Consider the following 22,823-nt stretch of genomic DNA (forward strand, 5'->3'; position numbering starts at 1 on the left):
CTACTTGTATTCGATCAACTTACTTAAGGCGTAGACACCGTCTAAGAGGTTCGAATAATGGCTGAATTAAATTCAACTTGTCTATATCTGGCCAATGATAATAATGATAATCATATCACCACCACCACCACCACCACCACCATCACGCATACAACAATGATAACAAACTCACAAAGCCACTGATAACATGCACACTACACAGATAACAGTGATATGACCTCTTATGTTCAAGGACATTTTCAGTAGATATTTTGTCCGTATTTTTAACGTTATTATTAACAAAATCATTATCACCAATACAACACACACACACACACACACACACACACACATACACACACGAACCTGTTTTATTTTACAATGACACACACACACACACACACACACACACACACACACACACACACACATGGATGGTAACTGGGCGTCCACCGTGGGCTGAAGCGACAGTCGACACAGACCCAACCTTGTGATAACAGACAGGAGCTCAAAACTTCCTGATGGCGCCTGCAACTGCTTATTGTGCTGCATTTTGACATGCGGCCTTAACAGTTCCTGCTGTTGGTCAATTGTTGATGATAACTGTGCTGTGTCTTGACTTGCTGACTCAACATTTTGCGTTGGTTCTTGTGGTGGTTCTGCGTGGCAAGGTGTAGACTGACCCACAGAAGGCGACGCCACTGGAAAGAAGAAGCGATGGTGAGTACCTGAACGCTTGTTATCGTGCAGTACTAGACGATAGGTAAGCAGCTCAAAAAAGGTACCTGAGCCCTCGAACTCCTGCTAATCACGATATCCTTAATTTTGCCTGGAATCGCGTCAAAGCAATTCCCCGATTCGCCAATTTTATTTGTTCATTAATATAAAATATCAAAACTTTGCTTGCTTCAATTCTGCCAGAGACTTCTGCCATCTAGCCAGAAATATCTGACAATTTAATTTCTTCATCTTTCCCACCTCTCCGCAGTACTGATGGCAGCCCAGCTATCACATGTCTCTAAACCTGAACTCTTCTCTCAAAAACTTTCAGAGAACTCCATTCGGGATAATTCAGAGCATATTCATCGTACTCATTCCCCCTCTGAATTTACTATGACATTTATTAGAATTAAAAAAAAAAGTTTGCTATACCCTCTCTGGCCGGAATCACTAGGAGTGTCATCTGTTATCCTCAAAAACTGTCTTTTCGTGCTGTCACCCTGCTTAGTCAATCTTGTCTCTTTCAACATCTGTATTTCCTTTCTGCTGGAAGTACGCCTACATGCGACCTGTGCCTAAAAAGGGTGATCGCTCTAATCCCTCATAACACCGCCATCTTTGTTTTCTTGTTTTTCTAAAGCTTTTGAGACAGTCCTTAACAGGAAAGTTATTAAGCATTTATCAGCTCCTGACCTCTAATCACCAGTTCGGATTCGGCAAGGGTCGTTCTATCTTGCTTTCCTAAGTGATTCCTGCTTCTATTATTCCCTTTAGACCAATTTACATCTGTTCTGGTAAACTGTCACTGTTCTATCCCTAAATATATAAACGGTGGTGGCCCTACGACTGCGAGTTCTGTTCTATCTCCCACTCTCTTTCTATTGTTCATTAATGATCTATCCAAAACAAACTGTTCTATCCACTCCTACGCCGATAACTATTCTTGCTACTCACCATCTTATAGCATAAGACCCTCCTAATTGAAATTAAAGGAATGAAGTATAGGGTAGGTGGTGGATAGAGTGACGTTGCCGCGTCCAGGACGACGCCCGGTGCCAGAAGCCGGGATTTTTCAGTCACCGCCGAGTGGCCTAAGGCTATACCCACATTTTTTTTTTTTTTTACGTCTCCGCCTATTGCGCCGGTAGGCCTGCTTGAAGGGCCTGGATGGTATTCGGCCCCAGCCTGTCATGGCGCAGGCAAGTGTTTATAGTGGCGCCATCTTCTCTTGCTGTCCAGAAGACCACCTGTCAACCTCTTCGGGGGTCAGCATGAGCCAGGCACGAGAGCGCTACTATAAACACTTGCCTGCGCCAAAATGGGCAGTGATTGACCATCAAGGCCTACCAAGAGAGCCTACTGGCGCTACAGGCGGAAACGTAAAAAAAAAAAAAAAAAAAAAAAAAGGACGTTACAGAACGCTTGAACTCTGACATCGCTATAATTCATTAATAAGGCAGGGGGAGCTTGGTGTCTTTCAATGGGTCAAAAAATCATATTTCCAGAGGTGGGCAAATGCAGTACTTAGTGCAGTAGTGCGGTAGTACCGCACCACAAAAAAGTACCGCACTTCCGCAAACTTTCTGAAAATACCGTACTACCGCGGACCGCATTAAAAAATCCTGCGGTACTTTTTGCGGTACTTGGAAAACTATCGAAGACGTTTGCAGCGCGGCATGCTCACAGAAATGTCTTTTTTTTAATTTTACAGTGAATGGGACTCAATCGGTCAATCGGTATTAGTCATCAGAATCAGTGATTCAATCATTCTAACTTTTCAGTTATTGTTCAAAATTAAATTCAGTTATTGTTCAAAATTAAATACTAAATGAATAACTCAGGGTAAATCTGTTCGTCACTCAACCCAAGGCGGCGCGCCATGACTGCCTCTGACGATGACTATAGCTACATGGCAGTGAACAACAGTACAAGCAAAAACTAACATGATCGCCGCTCAATCTCATGTCCCGTAAAAAAATTTCTTTGATGCATAACATAGACCATAGTACATACTATATCTGTTTTTTTTTTTTACTTCATTGTAACTTCTCTATTTTCTCTCTCTCTCTCTCTCTCTCTCTCTCTCTCTCTCTCTCTCTCTCTCTCTCTCTCTCTCTCTCAATGTAGCCAAGATCAATATTGTTTGATTATAATAATAATAATAATAGTAATAATAATAATAATAATAATAATAATAATAATAATAATAATAATAATAATAATAATAATAATAATAATAATAATAATAATAATAATAATAATAATAATAATAATAATAATACTTTGTTATTAATAATATTAATAATAATTTATTATTATTATTATTATTATTATTATTATTATTATTATTATCTCCTCGTTGAAATTTCCACGTGGTTTCTTCGCTGAGCCTGAGACACCAGTTTACAGCTTTCCCACGGTCCCGCTATTACCAACTGCAGTTGATGTTTTGTCATAATATGTTGGACAGTTTGAATAATGTTTCATTCTTCCCGTCATGACTTTCCTATATTAGTAATCTTTCGTTTTCGCTCAAACATTGGAGAATTCCTCCCTTTCCTCCCCCCCCCCTTCACTCATCCATATCCCTGGCTAGGGCTACTGCAGCTCGCACCACCCTTTCTTCCTTCCTTCCTTCCTTTCCTTCCTTCCCCAATTCCTCTTCTCCCACATGACGTTGATCTCCTCCTCCCCTTCCCTGTCCCTCCTCCTCCCTCGGAAAGTTGCATTCCTTCCTCCCCTCTTCCCTTCCTGTCCTCTACTCCCGGCCTGTCCCCCTTCCTCCTCCCTTACCTCCCTCTCTCCCTCCCCAGTCCTCCTTTATTTTTTTGTATCTCAAAGTTATTAGTAAGTCAATGGATAGCCATGATAGGCACTGAAGTATTTTTTTATATTGACTAGTGACTACTGCTACCGCAGTGCCGCACACCGTACCACACTGGGAAAGAAAAAAAATGGGACTGCACGACCGCAACCGCACTACTCCGGAAAAAGTACCGCACTACCGCAACCGCGCTACAGATTTTTCAGTACTGCGCCCAGCTCTGCAAATTTTCCACCTGTCAATGAGGTATATTCATCCTTACCAGATGTCACCAGCGATTTGGCTTTTGTGCCCCCAAAACATTGAACATTCTTTTAATTATCGTAAATTACTTGTGTTTCTCTGGGACGTGTAACAATTAAACTTCAATAAGTGACACTATTTTTAATAAAAATGTAAATGATCATTCTCGTTGTTTTATTTATATGTAAACGAGAGAACATAAATGCCGTGTGGAAGCTTATCTTCATCAAAAATCGTTCTTGCATGAAAGTTCTGCATAATCAAGCAAAAATGGGCTTCTTAATTTTTTTTTATTTCCATTACAATATTTGCCGAGTGCCTGCTTAGGGTGTATCAGTGTCGCTTTCGGGGGAATTTATTAAAACATTAGGGCATCAGGCATCTCGACAGAAAGCGTAGCCTCCATTGTCTGATATCCGTGTGCAACACCTGTTTCCGCTCCAATAGTGCTTTGCTCCGCCCACAACTCCTGGCCTTAAACGTTATCACTTTTGACCTTCCCAAGCTCCTGGTAGCGGCAGGCGTCCACCCCAGGTGTTGGTTCATCTCACACAACAACCATCAGTCAGGTGAGGGCTGAGTATAATATGTTGGAAGCGGAAGCTAGTGACCTCATGGACACCCAAATACCTGGTCTTCCTAGTGTTGGGGGGTGGGGCTTGTCGAGATGCCTGATGCCCTGATGTTTTTGACAAATTTCGCCGAAGGCGACACTGATACCCCCTAAGCAGATACTCATCAAATAATGTAATGTAAATAAAATTTATTAAGAAGCCCATTTCTCCTTGATTTCGCAGGTCTTTCATGCAAGAACGACCTATGGTGAGGATAGGCTTCCGCACGGCATTTATTTTCTCTGGTTTACAATAAAATAAAACAACGAGAATGATCAGTTACATTTTTATTAACAACAGTGTAACTTATTGTATTGAAGTATAATTGTTACAAGTCCCTGGGAAACACAGGTAATTTACGATAATTGAAAGAACATATCAAGCTTTTTGGGACACACCAGCCTATTCACTGGCGACACCCCATGGCTGGCAACGCTGAATATATCTCATTCGACGCAATCTTAAAAACACCTATCCGCTTTTACAACAAACATTATCGGTCTATCCTTAACTTAAAATCTCAACTAAAAATTATATATTTCAACTTGTGCTAAAACAACTCCCTCGAGGTTAAGCGTTTTGTATCGTTTCCACCATTTTTTCTTCCTCACAGATGCTATTCATATACAAGGGCCTTGTTCGTCCTCGTATGAAGTATGCATCTCATATGTGATCGGGGGGAGTGGGTTCCAACACACAGCCCTTTACACAGAGTTAAGGTTCTTCGTGTCATAAACTTCCCCCCTACGTAGAACTCTTAAATTCCGCCGCAATGTTGCCTCGATCTATCTTCTATCGATATTTTCGTGCTGACAGCTTTTCAGAACTTGCTAACTGTAAACCTTTACCCCTCTCGCGGAGCTGCACATGGCTTTCTATTTTCGCTCATCTCTACATTATCTAAATACCTTATGCAAGAGTCAAGGCATTATCTTTGAAAAAATCATTTTTCACTTTTTTTGCGATTCTTCAAGTTAAAGGCCTAAAAAAAAGGCTATCCTGCTCATGAAAAGTTGTTTAAAATCCATTGTTGAAGGGTCACGAGCACGTGCTAGTCCTTTAACTTTGACGCTAAGAAGCAAGAGATTGAAATATCATGAGTTTTTAATGATTTTTCGATCGTCTTTTTTGACTTCCTTTAGTTTGATTTAGTCCACCTTTTCAAGACAGCATGCTCTGTCAGGCTTTTTTCTCAGAAAACGTAGATTTTTCTTAGGAAGAACGAAGAAGAAGAAGAGTATTGTTTGTTTACGTGTTGGGGAGCACTCGTTACTCGTAATCTGATGCGTTTTACACCATTTTTCGATGTGCCACGTAAGTCTGGAGCACTCAAGGAGAGATCTGAAAGGTTAGCAGAGGTAAGAGAGGTCAGGAAGAGAAAGAGAGAGGAACAGAAGACTGCCACAGTGAGAATCAGGTGAGATGGGCAAGCCACTTCGCCACCCACCCACCACCCAGCCTGCCACCACCAGCACCCTGGCTAGACGAATTGAGCTGTTATATCAGGACTGCAGTGAAAAAACATCTGTTGTAAGTACAGAAAATTGCATTATTGATAAATATGTACTGCAGGAGCGGTTTGAGGCTGACAGTGTAGCATGCCCAGCTGGCTTAGCCATCATATCATATCCATCATAGCATCATATTCAAGGCAGCAGGCAGACATTTAATTACCTGTAAAGTGCAAAATATGCCACTATGAAGTGTTCTACTGCTCTTCGAAGACAGTCAGAGATGGCAATTTTTCTGAAAATAATGTCAAACTTGCCAGTTCTTTGCAAACAGGTGGTGGATATAATTTGTACTCTATGGCAGCAACCACCATCACCACCAAGTCCATGACAAGGAGTGCTTATTATGACATCCAGAGCTATGTTGGAGATAAATATTTTACCCTTGAAAATTATTATAGAGACTTGAGAGACAGCAACGGCAAACGCATAGCCGAGGGGCATGAAATACCATCGGGGCGGGTAAAGAAAACTTCTGCAGCTGACTATGCTACAGGAAACTTCTAAATAAATAGGTGGGGTATGGGGAAGTAGCCTACCTCTTGTAAAACAAACCCCCCACATGATAAACTTATGTTCTGATGATCCCCAGAGATAAGGTAAAATATTACCGCTAAAGGCCTGAAACATATCAGTATCATACTTGTGAGATACTGCAGATACAACAGCCATTTTTTCAGGGTTAGATGACCACATGAGAAAGATGACGCCTACCAAATTTCATCCATACAAGTCTAATACTTTATGAGATATGGGGTAATATGTAAAAAAAAAATTCAACGCTAATTTCTCAAAAATCAACTTTTTTGAGTTTAAAATAATTAATGACAACTTTAATTCTTTTCCAAGGTGAACAATTTCCCAAACACTTCTTATTCAGCCATTTCCCTAACACTTCCTTGTCCTGAAATTTAAGATTAAGAATTTCAAGTATTTTTTTTTTAAGTGTACCCCCTTTAAAAAAAAAAAATAGAAAAATTAGAAAAAAGTAAAAATCTCAAATTCTAGAACAAGGAAATTATAAAAAAAGGTTGAATTTTAAAGCTAAGTACAGTGGAACTGCCTTTTGTTCCATACTGAGAAGTAGTAGGCTTATATGTTATAATGCGGTTCAATGGAGTGTGAGGGCAACTACCAACTTAGCGGGCGAACGACCGGGGCACTCCTGCCGCCCGCCCGCATCTTGCCGTTCGAAGCTGTTCAACTACCGAGGCGCAGCGAATCACCTGCATCACTCCCGCTGCTCGTTCGCCTGACGCCGTTCGACGCCTCGGTCGACTGAACCACCGAGGCTTCTCAACCCGCTATGGGAGGCGACTTGGTGGCCGCCAGCGCCTTCCTCGTCAGACAGCGGCCGAGCCTCGCTATGAACACTTTTTTCTACTAAAGCTCCAGCCCTGCTCTCACTCGGGTTAACTCAGATACCGTGGGCTCGTTCTGGGTGCCTTACCTCTCTCCTCTGCACACCCTGGACTCCCGTTACTGCTGTGAACCTGACGCCCCTTCTCCTCCTGCGCCTCCCTCGTCTACCACGTCTACACCACTTCAAGGACGAAGCTGTGCTGCCTCGTCATTGCCACTCAAAGGACGAGACGGCCAGGAGAAGAAGAAGCCGTGCAACGGGTCATTGCTGAGTCCGGCGTGCTGAAGCCTTCGTGTTGGAGACTTCAGATTGTGAGGCTGTTTTGGGGTTTTCTATTTTATTTAAAGTAAACTGGTGTCTGACCATTTATTTTGTTGTTTGTTATCCCTTCCGGTTACACACCCAACACTGGAACCTTGACATGTGGCGACCTCGCCAGGATTGGGTCAACTGCTAATCGGAAGGGTTGGCTGGTTAAGTCGCCTTTGCGCACCACTTGCAGTTTGCGGCCCGGAAATGAGTGTTTAATCCTTCACCGTTCTTTTGGGCTGTTGTATGCCCACGGTGGGATTTGTTGGTGCTGCCATAGCACTTTTTCAGCCCTTGTGCTGCCCTTATCACCCAATCACTCGTTTGAGTATTGGGTGGGCTTCTACGCCCCTTAGTACCCTTTTTGGAGGGTTTTATTTTCTAATCTTTCTTCATTGTTTCTTATTGTGTTTAGGTTCTTCCTGTTTGTTTGGTTCTGTGTAGCATTTTCTTGGTCTTGTTTTGTTGTTGGGTTTTTGTTCTTTATTGGGTTGTTTATTTGTGTCATTGTCTTTGTTCGGAATATTTTGCTTTGTTCTCTTTCATTAATCATGTCTAGTTTTGATGTTTTTAAAGCTCAGGCTGTACTGTAGCCTTGGCGCTGGAGGGTGAGGATCTCGGTCGCTACGTCGCCCAGCAGCAAGCCATCGAGAGGGACGAGCGAGCTGCCGAGAGAGAGGAAAAACGTCTCCTAGCTGAGAGGGAAGAAAAGCGTCTCCTAGCTGAGAAAGAAGAGAAGCGCCTCCTGGCCGAGAGGGAGAGAGAAGAGCGGGCTGCCGAGAGGGAGAAAGAAGAGCGGGCTGCAGAGAGAGAAGAAAAACGTCTCCTTGCCGAGAGAGAGTTCCAACTGGCAAAGATGCAAGTGGAAATATAAATAGAACTCGCCCGTGTCGTCGCCCAGGGGAAAACGGCTTCTCCTTCCCGCGAGAACGTGAGAGGACCGAAATTGCCCACCTACCAAGAGGGAGAGGACTTCATCAACTACCTCGTCCGCTTTGAAAAGGTGGCTGAACTTCTGCGGATCGACAAGGATAGCTACGCTGCGAGGTTAGGTTGTCTCCTCACGGGTAAGGCCACTGAACTGTATACTTCCCTGTCAGCTGACATAGCCGAAGATTACGCTCTTTTGAAGAAAGTTCTCCTCACGGGGTTTAGTAAAACGGCGGACAACTATCGTCAAGACTTCCGTCACGCCAGGATTAGAGTTGGGGAAAACTACCAGTAGTTCTCCATCCATCTGACTCGGTTGTTCCAGGCATGGTTGGAAGCCTCTGACGTCCCCTGCACTTATGAAGAGCTCCGGGAGTTTATGCTCCTGGATCAGTTTCTAACTAATCTCACCCCAGACTTGAGGATCGTCATCAAGGAGCGCCGGCCGAAACATCTTCCCGACGCAGTGAGACTTGCCGACGACTGGTCGTCTGCCCGCAACGCCTACCCTAAAGCTTCATCTCCTAATTCCCGAGACCCCTCTAAGACGGCTTCGCCCACGAAATCTTCAGAGTCCTCTCCGGGAGCCTCCGCCAAGATATCTGCCCAGCCCAGTACAGCAACCCTGAGGTGTCACCAATGCGGGGAGGAAGGCCATCTACGTCCGCGCTGCCCAAAGAATCCCCGCGCCTTCAAAGATGTCGAACCTGCTAAACCATCCTATCAGGTAGGCTTTTGCCTTAGTGACAAAAGTGTCCCGAAGTTTTCCGTTTCGGGCACTGTTAACGGGTCTTGGAGCTCCAACATCATCAGGGATACTGGCTGTTCCTGTGTGATCGTCTCTGAAGACTTACTACCTGATGTAGATGTTGAGAGTTGTCAAAAGGTCTCTCTTGCTGACTACCTAGGACGAGTGGACAAGTTTCCCGTGGTGAGGTTCCTATTAAGCTGTCCCTACTTCACCGCTTGGACTGAGGTGGTACGAGCTCCTATTAAGTTTGTTGGGGCCCTCATCGGAAACGTCCCTGGGGTAAGGGATCCCCATGACCCTGACTCTTCTCAATCTCCATCTGATTCTTCCAGAACATCCTCATCTTCAAAGTTGCCGCGAGGGACTTCTACTCCTCGTGTTCCGACGTCCCCGGCAGCCATCCAGGTACACGCCGTTACCACTCGTGCTGGTAGGTTGAAGAGGCTTCATTCGCTTGTCCTTCCGGATGCTACCTCCTTCAGTAACCCCTCAAGACTTCTCCCAGCTCCAAGCCTCCTGTGCCTCCTTAGCAGCAATACGGCAGAAAGCCTCATCTGGACACGTCGACAAAGCAAGGAACGGATCCTCCTTCCAGTACCTGTATCGCAACGGACTTCTCTACAGGAAGTGCCTCACCTCCCCGCTTTCCAACAAGGTAGGCCAACGCTGTCTAGTTGTGCCATGGGTTTCCCGTCAAATCATCCTCTCTGCGGCCCACCAGAGTCCCTAGGCCAGATATTTCTCTCGTCATAAGATGGAGATGAAGATCTTTCAACATTTCTTCTGGCCAGGTATAGGAGCAGACATCCGTACTTACTGTCGTTTCTGTGATAAGTGCCAACGGATGTCGGGGAGAGGTCGTGTATGTCCTGTCTCCCTCCAACCGTTACCTGTCGTCACATAACTTCTTCCGCAAGTTGCCATCGACCTCGTTGGACCCTTGTCTCAACCAGCTACGAAAGGACCTCTTGTCAGCCCCGTCCCCGTAGTGGAGGAGCCATCACCTGACGCCAGCTCCACAGAACTTCCCATCGATGGACCACTTATGGACGACCGGGATGTATTCTCCACCCCGCCTGGCTGTACTTCAACGATTCAGCATTACATCGCCCGGGTGTTGAGATGGGCCTCGGGTCTACCGACCTACAGGTACCGTGTCGTCCATATGGCCGGGAAGGATAATGTGGGGCCCGATTTATTGAGTAGACTTCCTGCATAAGTCACTCCTCCTGTGTTTCCTCGTCAGTTTCCCTTCTGTTTTAGTTTACTGGCTTATGTTCCTTTCTTTCGCATTTGGTAGTTGTTTGTGGAATCTACCTGGATTAGATTCTTGTATGGGGGCCTGTGTGAGGGCAACTACCAACTTAGCGGGCGAACGACCGGGGCACTCCTGCCGCCCGCCCGCATCTTGCCGTTCGAAGCTGTTCAACTACCGAGGCGCAGCGAACCACCTGCTTCACTCCCGCTGCTCGTTCGCCTGACGCCGTTCGACGCCTCGGTCGACTGAACCACCGAGGCTTCTCAACCCGCTATGGGAGGCGACTTGGTGGCCGCCAGCGCCTTCCTCGTCAGACAGCGGCCGAGCCTCGCTCTGAACACTTGATTCTACTAAGGCTCCAGCCCTGCTCTCACTCGGGTTAACTCAGATACCGTGGGCTCGTTCTGGGTGCCTTACCTCTCTCCTCTCCACGCCCTGGACTCCCGTTACTGCTGTGAACCTGACGCCCCTTCTCCTCCTGCGCCTCCCTCGTCTACCACGTCTACACCACTTCAAGGACGAAGCTGTGCTGCCTCGTCATTGCCACTCAAAGGACGAGACGCCCAGAAGAGGAAGAAGCCGTGCAACGGGTCATTGCTGAGTCCGGCGTGCTGAAGCCTTCGTGTTGGAGACTTCAGATTGTGAGGCTGTTTTGGGGTTTTCTACTTTATTTAAAGTAAACTGGTGTCTAACCATTTATCTTGTTGTTTGTTATCCCTTCCGATTACAGCACCCAACACTGGAACCTTGACATGGAGTGAGACGCTTACCTTAGCCTTATTGTATCTGTATTTCCTCCTGCCTACGACTCAAACACTCTCAAAACTGAGTATGAAGTACGGCTCCGAATACTGTGGGGGTAGAGCCACTACGCGCTTTTATATTTCTTTTTTTGTTTTGCGCCCTTTAGCTGCCTCCTTTTCAGTAGAAAAATAAAAGTGTTGTGGTGAGCAGGCAGCAAGGAAACCTTTCGTTTTGATAATGAGAGGCATCATTCAGGTTGTTTGGTTTGCGAGGTGGGACACACACACACACACACACACACACACTGAAGGTTTGCCCTCACCAGTTACAGGTCGTTGAATCCACCAAAGTAGTTGGAGTTACCTTGAACAGCAAGCTTATCTGGGGCAAAAAACAGGTCACCACCATCATCAGGGTGGCTTCCTACAAACTTTTCATGTTGAGGCTCATGAAAGCACTGGGAGCCCCCCAAAGGACGCTCAAGGACCTGTATACCACCTTAATCCTCCCCAGACTCCTCTACGCCTCTCCTACTTGGGCTTCCTCCATCAACAAGACCCAGCAGCGCTAACTGGAGAGCGCAGAAGCGGGCTTGCAGACAGATTCTGGCGGTTCTTACACCAAATACGAGAACGCACTCACCGAGCTGAATCTGCCCACCCTTCAGGACCGTTACCACATAAACCTAACGAAATTCGGCAAGTCCCTCCTCCGCATCCCCCGCCATAGAAACCTAATCCCACCACGGTGTGTGTGTGTGTGTGTGTGTGTGTGTGTGTGTGTGTGTGTGTGTGTGTGTGTACTACTACTACTACTAATAATAATAATAATAATAATAATAATAATAATAAATGGTTTATTAATTTCTTGGCAGTCATAAGGCTGAAAATACACAAAGTACAATGAGATTTATGTGATGAATAATTGGGGACGTGGGGAATGGTGGCTGGGGTGTGTGGAATGGACCGTGTGTGTGTGTGTGTGTGTGTGTGTGTGTGTGTGTGTGTGTGTGTGTGTGTGTGTGTGAAGGGGTGTGGGGGGCCATGTGATCATGGAGGTATTTATGGCCTTTACAAGTGCCATTATAGTGGTAAACCCTCCATCCACAAGACCCACAAGACACCTCAATATTCTCGTCCCTGTCAGAGCTCGCACGGACAGAAACCGGTTTACCACTATAATGGCACTTGTAAAGGCCATAAATACCTCCATGATCACATGGCCCCCCACACCCCTTCACACACACACACACACACACACACACACACACACACACACACACACGGTCCATTCCACACACCCCAGCCACCATTCCCCACGTCCCCAATTATTCATCACATAAATCTCATTGTACTTTGTGTATTTTCAGCCTTATGACTGCCAAGAAATTAATAAACCATTTATTATTATTATTATTAGTAGTAGTAGTAGTAGTAGTACACACACACACACACACACACACACACACACACACACACACACACACACACACACACCGTGGACCTGTGTTATCGTGCTTACCTTACAACCGAGAGGTCCCGGGCTCGATTACTGGGGGGAACGGGGACAGAAAATCAATCAATCAATGCAAGAATACGCCGGGGGGCGCGTCGCTTCGCCCACCCTGCGTTGCCAAGTCCAGGGGGCCCTCCAAGCGAGTCTCCATGCAGGCCCCTTTCCCATACTGAGTACCTCCTGCCAAGATCTATTGAGTTGCTCGATCCACGTACACCGTGGGCGTCTCCTTGGCCTCCACTCAGGATTGTCTCTTACATGAAGAGACAACCCGATGAGCGGGATCAGCCTGTGGGTAACGTGCCACTTGCCCGTATAGCAGGAGTTAGCGTTGACGGACTATGCAGGTAATATGTGTAGAAGTAGTCTCACAGAGTAGTCGCTGGTTTACCACAGTCATTCCAGCGATATCCCATGATTATGAGTAGACATTTATTACCAAAAGCATCATTCCGCCTCTCCAAGTCCCCATTAAGTGTGCATGTCTCACAGCTATAGAATAAGATCGGGAGTACAAGGGACTTGAAGATCCGGATCTTTGTCCTTCTTCATAGGTATCGACAACGCCATATACTCGTGCTGAGGGAATCCATTACATCGTCGGCCAAATCAATCCGCCGTAAAACTTTCTGGCGTGACTCGCCGTTGTTCTGAACTACTCTACCAATGTAAGTGAAATTTTCAGAGATCTCAATGTCCTCGCCAAACGCGTGGACCAGACTGTACCGTTTCATCTAGCAAGCCTCCAAACACCTGTACTTTGGTCTTGGCCCAGGATACCTGAAGTCCCAAGAGCTTTGCCTCCTCATGCATTGCCTCGAGAGCCATCACCAACATCTCCAGCGACTTAGCAAGGATTATTGCATCATCGGCAAAATCAAGGTCAGTGACCCTGGTATTGCCAATGGATGCTCCACAATGAAGAAACCTGCCTCACTCCCGCATTCACGGGAAAGAAGCCGGACAAGCCCCCTCCCCCCACACACACTTCACAGCACTCTCAGTCCCGGAATACAGGCCAGTCAGCAAACCAATAGTCTTTTCAGTAATCCCACCGAGTCACAAAAGATCCCAGAGCACTGATTCAAACGCCTCCTTGAGATCGACATAGACTGCAAACATCCCCTGTCGAATCTCATGTCGGCGCTCTACCAGTACGCGAAGCGCTAGGATACGGTTAGTTGTTGAGTTGCCCAACGTGATCCCAGACTGTTCAGGCCTCTTTAGCTTCAGCAGCTGGCTGCAAATTCGCATCAGCAATAGATGGGCTAGCACCTTGCCTGGCTCATTGAGCAGTGTATTACCACGGTAGTTGTTGCAGTCTTGGCGGTCCTCTTTTCCTTTCCAGATAGGGACGACCAGCCTCCTATTCCATTCAGGAGGAGTAGTACCAGCTTGCAATACGTCACTCAAGACCGCATGCAACCTGCGGATCATGGCCTCACCTCCAGCTTTGATCAAATCCGGACTGATGTTACAGGAACCAGGTGCCTTTCCACCTCTCAACTTTGCCAGTCTCTTTGACCTCGTGAAGAAAGGGTGGGCTTTCGTCAATGGGTGGACCAGCATCCACCACCTGCAACCCAGCTACTGGAAACTGCCCACGTGGAGGGTGTTCGGATAGCGCTCATCTGAGAGGGAGACTTGGAGCGGAGCTTCTTCAGGGTTCGTTAAGCAGGTCGGAGGTCATTTGCATTTAAATGGCCCTTGAGACCTTTGACATACCTCTCCTCAATATTCTCCACCGTCTCCGCCGAGTCTAAGCCACTCCTAGATCTCAGGCGCTCACCAATGCACTCCTTAGCAGCTCGAAGAGTCTCACGTTTAAAGGTATCCCACAGTTCTACACTCTACAGGGTCCTCAAGCGTACTCGGCAACAAGAGGCATTAAGCCCAGCTCATCAACCGGAGTAACCTCAATCACAAATGGCAGTAGTTGGCTGGAAATGCCCATAGCTACCCCCTTGAGACGAGGCCATTGCCCATGCCGGATCAGTAGAAGGTGAATCCCTCCTAACTGATCTCGCCATTGACAGTCCTCCTCGTCTCAGAGGATCCCACTATGTCCACAATGCCCTCTGAGCTCATTTGATAGGGTAGTCGATCATCGTCCGAGAGGCTCCGGACAGCCCTCCGAAAGTTAAGCCCGGGCTTTGTTCTGCGGGCGGGCGCAGCCTCTGCACCGCCCGTCCACGGGCAAGGGGGCCCTTCCTCCTTCGAGGTGTAGGGGTCCCGTAGGCTTTGCCCTTGCCCTGATCTCTTCTTCTTATTTTGTTTTTGGCTAGGGGATTTTTTTTATTGGGGAAGGGGGTGGAAACAGTCCCATAACCAGCCCAGATCACGGGCTAGACTGACTGCTCACCATTAGGCAGGGACACAGGACCCCTGGGAGGATTAATCCCCCGGCTTCCCTGAGGCAGATAAGCAGTCTCCTTGCAATGAATGGGTACTGGGTATCAGTCGGGGGTCGTATCCGTCTTCCTGGTGTGGATGTGAGGTTTCAGCCGAACCAAGATCCGTCACTTGAGAAATCCATGCTCATTTGGGGAGGGTACTGGTTGGCGATCTCGAGTCTATTACGTGGTCAGACAATGTTGAATCACACACACACACACACACACACACACACACGCACACACACACACACACACACACGCACACACACACACACACCGCTGAGGCAGGCTGAAGATAGCGCTATGGTCTGGCCGAAAAGGGTTTCTCGACGAAAATTGGGATGTGTGTGTGTGGTCTATGAAGTTCCAGTTGTACCCATAGATCGGGTAATAATCTCCAAATTCTCACTGACTGGTGAATGTACTCACCTGATCAGACAAAGGAGACGGCTCAAGGGCAACAAAAAGAGTGTAGAAAAAAAGCCTGCAACTTGCCGCTCCCACAACAGACAAAAGTAAAGAGTGCCCAAAAGAGAGATCAATTTCGGGTGGAGAGGTGTCTTGATACACACTTCCAGGAGGAAATACAGACGAAGGAAGGCTGTTCCAGAGTTAACCAGTGTAAGGGATGAAAGGGTGAAGATGCTGGTTAACTCTTGCATAAGTGGTTTGGACAGTATAGGGATGAGCTAGAGTAGAAAGCCGAGTGCAGTGGGGCCGCAGGAGGAGGGGAGGCATGCAGTTAGCAAGTTCAGAAGAGCAGTCAGCATGAAAATATAGATAAAAGACAGAAAGAGATGCAACATGGCGGCGGAATTTAAGAGGAAAAAGACTGTCAGTATGAGGAGGGGAGTTGATGACACGAAGAGCCTTTGACTCTACTCTGTCCAAGAGAGCTGTGTGAGTGAAGCCCCCCCACACATGTGATGAATACTCCATACGAGGGCCGACAAGGACCTTGTATATGGACAGCATCTGTGCGGGGGAGAATAATTGGCGGAGACGATACGGAACGCCCAACCTCGAGAAAGCTGATCTAGTGAGAGAGGAGATACGGAGTTTTCAGTTGAGATTTTGAGTTAAGGATAGACCGAGGATGTTTAGTGAAGGAGAAGTTGACAGCTGAGTGTTGTCGAAGAATAGAGGATAGGAGTTTGGAAGGTTGTGTCGAGTTGATAGGAGAAGAAATTGAGTTTTTGAGGCGTTGAAAAACACCAGGTTCTTCTTGCACCAGTCGGAAATGATATTAAGGTCTGAAGTTAAGTGTTCTGCAGGCTCCAGCCTGGAATCGTATAGTTCCTGTTGGGTTGGACTTCTATCAAAAGGGGTTGAATAATGCATAGTAGATTAATCGGCGTCGTTTAGGAAAGAAGATCACCAGTAAACAACAGAGAATGGGAGATAGGACAGAGCCCTGTGGGACACCACTGTTGATATGGTTTAGGGGAAGAACAGTGATCGTCTACTAAACCAGTGATAGATCGGTTAGAGATGAAACTGGAGATAAATGTATAGATAGAAGGATAGAAACCGTAGGATGGTAGATTGGAAAGCAAAGATTTGCGCCAAACCCTATCAAAGGCTTTTGATATGTCTAGCCAGTGAACCCTACAGTATGGACCGGAAACTTGCCCCAGCCCTGTCATTAAGGAGCTGCCTTGTACAGGCCTACCGGCCTCTTGCAGACTCCTACGTTCTTATATTCTTATTAAGCCGCGAATTTTGGAAAATCAACCGCTTTGGTGCGAATCGCCATAACTCCCTTATTTCTGGGGCTACATAAATGTTTTAGGTATCAATCGACGGCAAAATGAAAGGGCTATATTTTGTAATAAGCGACTGGGCTCAAAGACCGACTCGAAAGGGTAAAAAAGCGAATAAATTTGCAAAAAACGACTTTTGGCATGTAGCTCCTCTTGGCAATGGAGTTTGACCAGCCCGAAGGATTATTTGGTAACTCGATTCCAAGTTTGTCGTCCAACCGTCACAAAATAGCCTGTTTTTCGGCCCTTTTGCCTCGATTTGGACACGTCCTAGTTTTTTTGCTTATAACTTTTTTTATATATTAAGTGCTTTCCAAATTTCTTTCTGATTATTAATCTGTATTAATAGAGCTTTCATTTGCCATCAAGCACGCCTTCCTAGCTTCAGTAGTTTTTGCTCGAGCTTGACCAGAAGTTGCGACGAAAATTCGCCGAATCAGATTCATTTCACGCGCCGCGACGAAAAACCTTCCTGACGCCACAAAAATTAATATATCTGCATAAAAAAATTATATATGAACACTTCAATATGCTGACTAAATAAATAAACAAATAAATATATATATATATATATATATATATATATATATATATATATATATATATATATAGATATATATATATATATATATATATATATATATATATATATATATATATATATATATATATATATATATATATATATATATATATATATATAGTAACTTTTTTTATATAGATATCTTAAAATGATTTTGATTCAAAATAGTCAACATATTGAAGTGTTCATATATAAATGTTTATGCAGATATATTAATTTTTGTGGCGTCAGGAAGGTTTTTCGTCGCGGCGCGTGAAAGGAGTCAGATTCGGCGAATTTTCGTCGCGACTTCTGGTCAAGCTTGATCAAAAACTACTGAGGCTAGGAAAGCGTGCTTGGTGGCAAATGAAAGCTCTGTAATTAATACAGATTAATAATCATGAAAAAGTGGAAAGCAGTAAATAAATAAAAAAAAGTTATAAGCAAAAAACTAGGACGTGTCCAAATCGCGGCAAAAGGGCCGAAAAACAGGCTATATTGTGACGGCTCGACGACAAACTTGGAATCGACCTATCAAAACATCCTTCGATCAAAAGGGTTTACGTTTCGAGCTCAAGCGACGAAACTACTGAGAGTAGGGAAATGGTATGCATCATGTTGTAAAGCATAGTGGTAGCGCTGAATTATGTGTTAAATAAGTTTTTTTGAAATTCTAAAAAATGAGTGGGTTTTAAGGTTGGGAACTCAAAAATAGTTTTTTTTTCAGTCTTTTTTTGCGAATTTATTCGTTTTTTACCCTGTCGAGTCGGTTTTTGAGCCCGGTCGCTTATTACATAATATAGCCCTTTTATTTTGCCGTCGATTGATAACAAAGATATTTCTGTAGCCCCAGAAATAAGGGCGTTATGGCGATTCTCACCAAAGCGGTTGATTTTCCAAAATTCGCGGCTTATTGACAATGGCGCCGCAAAAAAAAAAAAAAAAAAAAAAAAAAGAATCCGGCGTCCATTACTTGAGATGTCACTGGTTTAGCGCAACAGCAAAAGTTTCCCCGAAACGGCTAAGACAGGATGACCAAGAGTCAGTTAGGAAAGCAAAATCACCAGTAGAACGCCCTTGCGGAGCCCTTACTGGCGATCAGAAAGGTTAGAAGTGGATAGATGCTTAAGAAACTTCCGGTTAAGGATTTATTCAAAAACTTTAGATAGACAAGAAAGTTAAGCTATAGGACGGTAGTTTGAGGGATTAGAACGGTCACCCTTCTTAGGCACAGGCTGTATGAAGGCGTACTTCCAGCAGGAATTAAAGGTAGATGTTGATAGGCGTCAGTTTGCATTGAAACTAAATCATCTTTTGTTCTGGCTTGCCTGAACAGAAAATGTCAAGTTTGTAGACCTTCTGCGGCATCAGAAGGTGACATGCAACCATCCGCTGACCTTAGTATCGGGATGAGTGTCCTTCAGCCACTCTCCTCAAGAAGGATACAGTGGCCGAGAGTCCTGATACCTGTAATACTTATATAAATACATTAAAATATGGACTCTGCAAAGTTAATATCCTGTCGAGCTGATCATTCTCTCTGGTGCAACCCACTCGTCATTTTCCTGACTCTGACACCTTCAATAGTCATGCCCCGTAAGTTATGCCTCTAGTAGACCATTTACTATTACAGAGGCTCTCTCACAACTGTCCCACTCATCTCCCCTTACACACTTAACAGTCATCCCAAGTAACACTGTACACCACCAGTCACTTGGGACATGTTTTTGCTCCACTGGACTTGTTCATTTGCCCTCCTAAAAGATAGTTTTCCAACCACTACAAGTTAATTGTTATACATTTTGTAGATAATCATTGTCCACAGGAACTGTATGGCGGAGCTGCGTTGCGAGTGGTGTCTTCCTACAATACTACCACCTATAAACGTCCTCTCTCTTTCAGGGCGACAACCCTGAGGACTGCCCGGTGTGCCTGACGACCTACGACGACGCCCTGCGGCGGGCATACACGATGCCCTGCGGGCACTCGCTGTGTTCACGCTGCATCGATGGCCTAAGGGATCGGAGTCACGTCACCTGTCCCAGCTGCCGTGTCAGACACGCTGTTCCTGAGGGGTTGCAGTTCCATTTAAGTTACACTCCTGAAGCTTTTATCAAAAGGCTGAATCTTACAGTGGCGGCAGAATCTGCTGCAGCCGCCTCATTGCCACCCAAGGATCTTGGGGGTCAGTGGACTGGAATAGGTGGCAGGCAGTGGGAAGCCGCAGGTCTCAGTCCCAGCGTTCTCTTTCTGCTGCAGGAGCAGGAGGCAAAAATTCTGGCCGCCATCAGCACCTGCCAGGAGATTCATGCACAGCTGGACGAGTATCAGACAACACTGGCGGGCTGGTGTCAGCAGCAGCAGTGGTTGGAAAATGGCTTACAGAAGGTGATTGACGAGAGCCATAGTGCCAGGATGCTCGTGTTGCAGGATGAGTCTAGGGCGGTGGCCAAGAAGGAGGAGACGAAGGAGAGAGAGAGGCACCTGCATGCTGCGCTGGAAGCCCTGCGCAGGGTCACCTCAGCACAGGAAGCATTGCCGGCTATTGACGACGCCAACCACAGCACTGACGAAGCGGAGCAGAGGGCGGGGGAATGCCGAGAGATGTTCCCCGACGTAGTCGTTGCCGCAGCTGCCAGGAAGGTAAGTGTGACGGCGCCTTACCGCGGCCAGTCTTGTGTGTCTGCATGTATTAGTTCTTTCACCATCTTTGCCGTCGATAGGAAGGTGAGTTTGACGCCACCGCTGCCAGCCTTTGTGTATCTACAACAACCGTCACACTACCATCGCCGTCGCCAGGAAGGTGAGTGTGACGCCACAGCGGCCAGTCTTTGTGTATCTGTGTCAACCGTTGTAACATCCCCGCCGATGCTAGGAAGGTGAGGGTGATGCCACCAAGGCTAGTCTTTGTCATCTCAGCCGGTGCACATGCGTAAATTTCCCGCCTGGCTGGTGCAGCAGACAATCGGCCTATTCGCAGTATGGTGTGTTCATGCAAAGGGGGCTGATAACTATTTTTCAACTCCAGTTTGCAAAGAAAATTTAATAATGATTGCTATAGCATTGTAAAGTAATATTCAAGACATGTCCATATAATATGATTTATATATACTTGGCATGAAGCCATTTTTATCATGTAACTCGTATAAGATAAAACCCCTCATTACCCAAGTGATTTTTCTGCAAGTATTTTTACGGCACAGAAAACAACTCAAGGGCAGCTACAAAAAACAAAATAAAATAGAGATAGCCTGCTATAGGCGCTCCTTTAAGAGTGGCCAGAGGAAAGGTTAGGTGTCTCGGAAGGAGAGGTGTCTTGATACGCTCCTTTTGAAATTCAAGAGTTCAAGTCGTAGGTAAAGGTAAAGTTGGGGGCATACGCTGTAGCAGCGCATGGCCTAGGTGCTCATCTCCGTAACATTGGCCATTGAGCCTGTGGTGGGAGGATGCCCATTACCCCGGAACACAGGGTCAATGTGACATCCGGGTTACCACAGTTTACCTTCCCCAGGTTTCCTCAGATACCCATTTATCGACCAGCCCGAAAGGGAGGATGAACAGCTGGGTGAGCTGCACGCTGACTGCCTGGGCCGGGATTCGAACCCGGGCCCGCGGAGTAGAAGCCAGGCACACTGACCACTAGACCACGGAGGCGTAGGCAGGAGGAAATACAGTCGGAGAAACGCTGTTCCAGAGTTTATCAACGAAAAGGATAAAATGATGGAAATAACTGGATAGAATAGGGATGAGCTAGAGTAGAAAATCGTGTGCAACGGGGCCGTAGGAGGGGTGAATTCATTCAGTTAGCAAGTTCACGTGAGCAGTCAGCATGAAAATATCGGTAGAAGATGGAAAGGGAGGCAACATTGCGAGGGACCTTGAGAGGTAAAAGATTATCAGTATGAAAAGGAGAGTTGATGTGACGAAGTGCCTTTAACTCAACTTTGTTCAAAAAGTGTGTGCGTGGATCTCCCCACATAATTTTATATGAAATGTATGCTCCATACGAGGACGGACAATGCCTTTATATATGGATAGAGCCTGGGAGGGGGAAAAATTGGCGGAAACAATACTTAAGGCAACTAAGGATAAAGCAGTCTCTGTCAACAGCAGGGGAGGCGGTGGGTGAACGGATAGCGAGATGGCCCCGCGTTCAGGAGGACGCGAGTTCAATCCCCGACCGGTGCCACCAAGCTGGGGGTTTTCAGCCGCCCCCGAGTGGCTTAAGACTACCCACATGCTGTCCAGAAGACCACCTATCAACCCGGACTCTAGATTCTAGGATTAAAGATGAGCTCCGGGAGGGCAGCTTGAGCCAATGCAAGATGGCACCACTATAAACACTCGCCTGTGCCAGAACGGGCTGGGCCGACCATCAGGCCCCACCGGGAAGAAGCCTTGGACCGACCATCAGGAACTCAGGATCCACCGGGAAAAAGCCTACCGGCGCAATAGGCCACGACGTAAAAAAAAAAAAAATTAAATAAATAAAAAGCATACCATCCCCAGTCACAGGGAGCGCTTGAGAGGCAACATCAAACTCTCAAACTCTCTCCTCTGCAAGCCAAGTATTATGGTCCTTATAAAGTTCAGAGAAAACTGTCTGAATATAATTACATAATTGAGACTCCAGACCACCGTAAGGCTACTCAGCTAGTTAACGTTAACTTAAAGCCCTATAAGCACCAGAACTCACCAGACAACCCTCAGAGACCCAGACCCATGTCATGTGTAACTCGTACAGTCAGCTCTGATTCCTCCATACCCGTGGTTGAGGACCCTTGTGTTCCGCCTACGGTTCAGGAACCAGAGCTGACCCACATCATTCCATCGGCTCCATTGTCGAACTCTGAGATTCTTGTTGAGCCCCGTTCACACTGTGCCGACTCTGGGCCAAGACAACCCACGACTCTAGGGTACACGAGGTCTTGAGTGTTGATGTGAAAGGGTCGGGCATGTCTTGAAAGAGGTCTTGAGACTGCTGTACCGACGTCGTGTCGGGAGTCTGGAGTCGTGAGGGGTAGCGCAAAAAAGTATTCCATGCTAAACTTTCACGACAAGAGTCGGCAAGAGTCTGGACCAACCGTCACTTCCGGTTGGGGTCTGAGGGAGGTCTGAGACAGTCGTGACGTCTGTCGTCAACAGTCTTGGCTTGTCTTGAGACAGTCGTGACGACTGTCGGGGTCATTTATCAATTTTTTACCGTTTCCTGTCGGCACAGTCGTCTATGCCGACTACTTAAGAATGATGAGGGACTGTCGTGACGACAGTCTTCGCTTAATGAAGAACGTTCGTGACGGCTGTCGGCTCAGAAATACTGGCTAACACTGCCGCCATCAAG

The 22,823-nt window shown here is 46.3% G+C and overlaps 1 protein-coding gene across 4 annotated transcripts in view; it reads left to right on the forward strand.

The window, feature by feature from the left end:
- The first annotated feature begins 331 nt into the window (after nucleotides 1-331).
- Nucleotides 332-22,823, forward strand: part of LOC126992715 (uncharacterized) — a 47,681-nt gene continuing 25,189 nt past the window's right edge. For 2 of the 4 annotated variants that reach the window (XM_050851527.1, XM_050851531.1), the window contains exons 1-2: nucleotides 334-699; nucleotides 19,385-20,125. In XM_050851527.1, coding sequence (XP_050707484.1) covers nucleotides 697-699; nucleotides 19,385-20,125 — 744 coding nt within the window. In that variant the 5' untranslated portion in view covers nucleotides 334-696. Of the gene's footprint in view, nucleotides 700-13,315; nucleotides 13,430-19,384; nucleotides 20,126-22,823 lie in introns of all 4 variants that reach the window. The other 2 variants (XM_050851541.1, XM_050851537.1) reach the window with 2 other exon arrangements.

Source organism: Eriocheir sinensis, chromosome 7, assembly GCF_024679095.1.
Source record: "Eriocheir sinensis breed Jianghai 21 chromosome 7, ASM2467909v1, whole genome shotgun sequence".
Lineage (NCBI taxonomy): Eukaryota > Metazoa > Arthropoda > Malacostraca > Decapoda > Varunidae > Eriocheir > Eriocheir sinensis.